Raw genomic sequence first — 3860 nt, 5'->3', positions numbered from 1 at the left:
CGCACTGCTTTTTTCCCTCCTCCACGATGGGGCATTTCTCTGTGGGCTCTAACAATGGCGATAGAGGAAATTAGGCCACCAGCACTGTACTGCAGCCGCTCACCGAACAAGCCCGTACACACTTAAAAACAGTATCAAAGTGTTGCCTGTGTATGATGTTCGACAAAAATTGTGTGTTTATTTGTGAATCGACCTTGAGGCATGAATTTACGGGTTGTTATGTGCAAGGAATAAAGCGTGTCAAGTGCGCACATAGATGAGTGAGAGAGTTTCAAACATGGACGCTGGGAAGGGGAGGGGCGAGCAGTGGACGATCGAGGGCTGTGATGAGACATGGTGGCGGTGCTCCACATTAACATTCTCCATATATTTAACTCATTGATAGCGCTCATATCACGTTAGCGGCAGAACAGGTGATCGTAACGTTATAAAATGCACAAATACGGTCCATGTTGTCGACATTCATCCTGTTTTCTAAATATTTCGCCTCTATTCCCTCGTCGCGTCGGTGGGCGGGAGAAGCGGTCTGTAGCCGCCGCTTGACTCGACCAGATGAACATCAATCAATCAAGCTGTGACAATACGTCAACCAAGCGCTATCTTCTCGATATATTTAGTGCGTAACACGGTGTAAACTTGATGTTTCTCAGTGTGACGGTGGCAAAAAGAATGTAACGTCGAAGAATGAGTCCGCCAGCCGGCTTTAATCGAGTCGGATTATTGTTAAAATGGAGAAAGGACGGTTGCAGCGGCAGAACGGGAGGGGGCGTGGCCTACGGGTTTAGAAATTCTATCCATTGTTCCACTCCACCACGCGGAGAGAACACCTCTGTGGAGCCTTTAGCCAATTAGCAGGCGCAGCCCTCCTCTAATCTCCGCCCACAAGCCTATATTAAAGGCTCGGCCGTCAGCAGCATTGGCCACTGGCACTGTATAATACCAATTGATCCGAGAAGCGAGGGAAGGGATTTACTTTATTCAACCTTTCATTTCAGCCGTCCTTTATTTTATTCAACTTAAACAATGGCAGACACACAACATGACACCAGCTCGGGTATCTCTTCCAAGGTAAGCCGCCTCACAGCTTCACTGCTCCCTTTCTCGTGGAGCCCCTCAGCAGAATACAGCGTTTCCAGGCTGTAACCTAGATTTTTGAGAAACATCTCCGTCGTCGCTTCGCGCTCAATCGGACTCTGCGCCGGAGCCTGCCCGAGAAACCGGAGGAGGGTTAAAGAGGAGAGAAAGCCGGTGTTCACATCTTTTTGTAAGAACTCTCATTAGAACGGAGCGGGGGTCTCGGCACCGCATCATGAGAATACTGCGTTTCCAGCGCCGTGTCTCATTGTCCGAGAGTCGGCGCGGGTTCTTTGTTTATACAGGCGGCTCGGTTCTCCTCGCGCAAATACACCCGTAAACACCAGTCGCTCCAACACACATCGAACTGGTATTTGGGATCTGTATCCGCGACTCTGGACCCGGGACTGACGCGTATATTCACACATTTATTCCACATCCTGTAGGCTGCTTGATGTGAATTAATTCCCGGGCAAATTCCGGTTCCAGTTCAGTAGAACCGCTGTTATCCCAATTGGTTGTAGTAATAGAGTGATAATGAGCTGAGGAGTGAACGGGATTTCTGAGGCTCTCGGCTGGGTTGAAGTGTGAAGTTGGTCCGTTTGAATGGAGACGGAGGCAGCCAGGCGGTGCGTAATTCACACTAATGGCAACTTTCGGAGCTCCGCTTCCAGCCTTTCACATTGTTTTTTGATTGTGTGTGGTCGTGTTTTTAAAAGGCACCGGCGGGCCTGACTGCACGCACCCGTCCCAGTTTGTTTACTGACTTCGGAAGGTCGGCGGCTGGTGGCACTTTTTTCGCCTCCCGACCGGAGAGCTTCTGTCACACACACAGCGCGCCACGGCTTCCGCTTCCCCCGCGTGTCTGGAGCTTGTTCGCAGGGCGCGTTTGTGTCTCAGGGGAAAGTTTTTCTTTCTTTTTTGGTAATGCAGCCCACTTCTCTCTTTGCGCGCGCCTGTGTGCTGTGTGGCTGGGCTGTGGAGGTGTGATGTTACGGTGCTGACTTTCCCCTCTTTGCGCTCCATCGCCGTTTGGGCTAAATGTTAATTTCCATCCAGTTGGACTTTGGATCAGATTGAGTAAAAGTTTAATAGCCCCCGCAGGGGGAGTCGGGTCTCCGCGGCCAGCCGTAAGCAGAATAGGATTCAGTCTTGAGATAATAAGAGCCGCGGAACTGAACAGTTATGAGTGATTATAATAAATGAATATGAAAAGGGAAAAGTTGGGGTCTGGCACCAACGCTGATAAGCTGGGGTGCCCGTTCAGCCTCTATTTATAGTAGTTGAGCATTTTTACGCACAAGCGCCTTTTTACGCACAGTCGATGAGTAAGTGCGCGGAGCCAGCGAGCTCCTTCTAGCCTCATTTGTCTCCTGCCAAGGAGTCACCGATTCTCCCAACCATCTTAATGGATTTGAACCAGTGAGATTATGTGAAGCAATCAATCATTAACGATGTATGTGCTGGATGTGGGGTAACAGGCTGTGAAGGGACGACAAAACGAGGAAACGAGCGCTATTAATAGGCTTGTCGGGTGGTTTTCCGGTGGAAGTGTGGAGCAGAAATCAAGGTGCGTGCTTGTGACGGTGTGTTTGCGTGCTTCGGTCCCGCCGTGCCGCTTTATTTTTTCTTTCCGTGCCGTTTTCTCGCCTGCCATGTGTCCTCTTCTATTGTCCTCAGTTACAACGAAAGGCCAGCAGCAGCGTGCGTCGCGCGCGTAGCCTCCTCCTCCTCCATCACCACCGCCCTCCTCCATCCCCTGCTCCCTCCTGTGTTATTTTAAATGGAACGGTGCATCCTGGGTATTGCAGTGTCTCTCCCGGGCGTGTCTCGTGACATATGGTGGGGACGGCAGCGCGCAGAAGACTACAATACCCAGGGTGCCCCGGGGACCACATCAAAGTATCAGATTACAACACATTAGAGGGGATGGAGTGGGAGGAGGAGGGCGGAGGGAGGATCTGCAGAGACCAGTATGGTGTTTAAATAGGAAGGATTCATTCAGAAGGCTGGATACTGCAGCTCCCATCATGCACTGGGGCTGTAACTAGGCCGTTCGGTGGGAGGGCAGGTAGCAGCAGCCAGGAGACACACTAACAAACCAGCTGCACCTGAAACTGCTTTATGACTATTTTTGTTTCAAATATTTGTTCTTTCAGGACTTGAAGGAGAAGAAGCTGGTGGAGGAGAAGGAGAACGGCAGGGATGCTGCCACCAACGGAAAGGTAACTTCATGGCCGCAAGTCTCTCTGCATGGGCCTCCGATGTCTCTCCTGGGGTGCACTCAGTCCTCGTAACTCTACATTTTCAAGTTCTAATCCACATAGCTTTACAAATACAGCCACAGTGAACTGTTCTGTTATCTGCAGGAGAATGAGGAGAACGGTGACCCCGAGGTAGATGATGAGGAAGAGGAGGAGGTGGACGAGGAGGATGAGGAAGATGATGGAGAAGGTAGCTAATAGGGTGTTGTTTTTGTTTGTATGTTATGTCACTTGACAAAATGTACACGAATCTTATTGTGCTCAATCTTGGGCCTGCAGGCGAAGAGGAAGACGAAGAGGAGGATGAAGATGAGGCAGAGGGCGGCACAAAACGGGCAGCTGAGGAGGACGAGGAGGATGAGGAGGTGAGACATTGATGCAAGCAAGTGACCGATCAGGCCACAAGCTTGCCAGCTAACTAACTGACTAACCCGCTGTCATCATTTTCTCTGCTTTCAGGATGACGTCGAACCCAAGAAGCCGAAACTCGTCAACGACGATTGATGCGTTTTCCCTCGCGCC

At 50.6% G+C, this 3860-nt stretch overlaps 1 protein-coding gene across 1 annotated transcript; it reads left to right on the top strand.

The window, feature by feature from the left end:
* The first annotated feature begins 513 nt into the window (after positions 1-513).
* ptmab (prothymosin alpha b) lies at positions 514-3860 on the top strand. Its single transcript, XM_020623933.1, has 5 exons — positions 514-1068; positions 3234-3299; positions 3444-3528; positions 3618-3703; positions 3798-3860. The coding sequence occupies exons 1-5, from the start codon at positions 1024-1026 to the stop codon at positions 3840-3842; spliced, it is 327 nt and encodes a 108-aa protein (XP_020479589.1). The 5' UTR covers positions 514-1023; the 3' UTR covers positions 3843-3860.

Source organism: Monopterus albus, unplaced genomic scaffold (genome assembly GCF_001952655.1).
Source record: "Monopterus albus unplaced genomic scaffold, M_albus_1.0 scaffold316.1, whole genome shotgun sequence".
NCBI lineage: Eukaryota > Metazoa > Chordata > Actinopteri > Synbranchiformes > Synbranchidae > Monopterus > Monopterus albus.
Note: the sequence above shows the minus strand (reverse complement) of the source record. Positions and strands in the feature narration are given on the sequence as shown.

Coding starts and splice junctions, on each gene's coding strand:
- ptmab (XM_020623933.1), top strand. CDS start 1,024: ATGGCAGACACACAACATGACACCAGCTCGGGTATCTCTTCCAAG. Junction 1,069..3,233: donor GCTCGGGTATCTCTTCCAAG/GTAAGCCGCCTC, acceptor TTGTTCTTTCAG/GACTTGAAGGAGAAGAAGCT. Junction 3,529..3,617: donor TGAGGAAGATGATGGAGAAG/GTAGCTAATAGG, acceptor TTGGGCCTGCAG/GCGAAGAGGAAGACGAAGAG.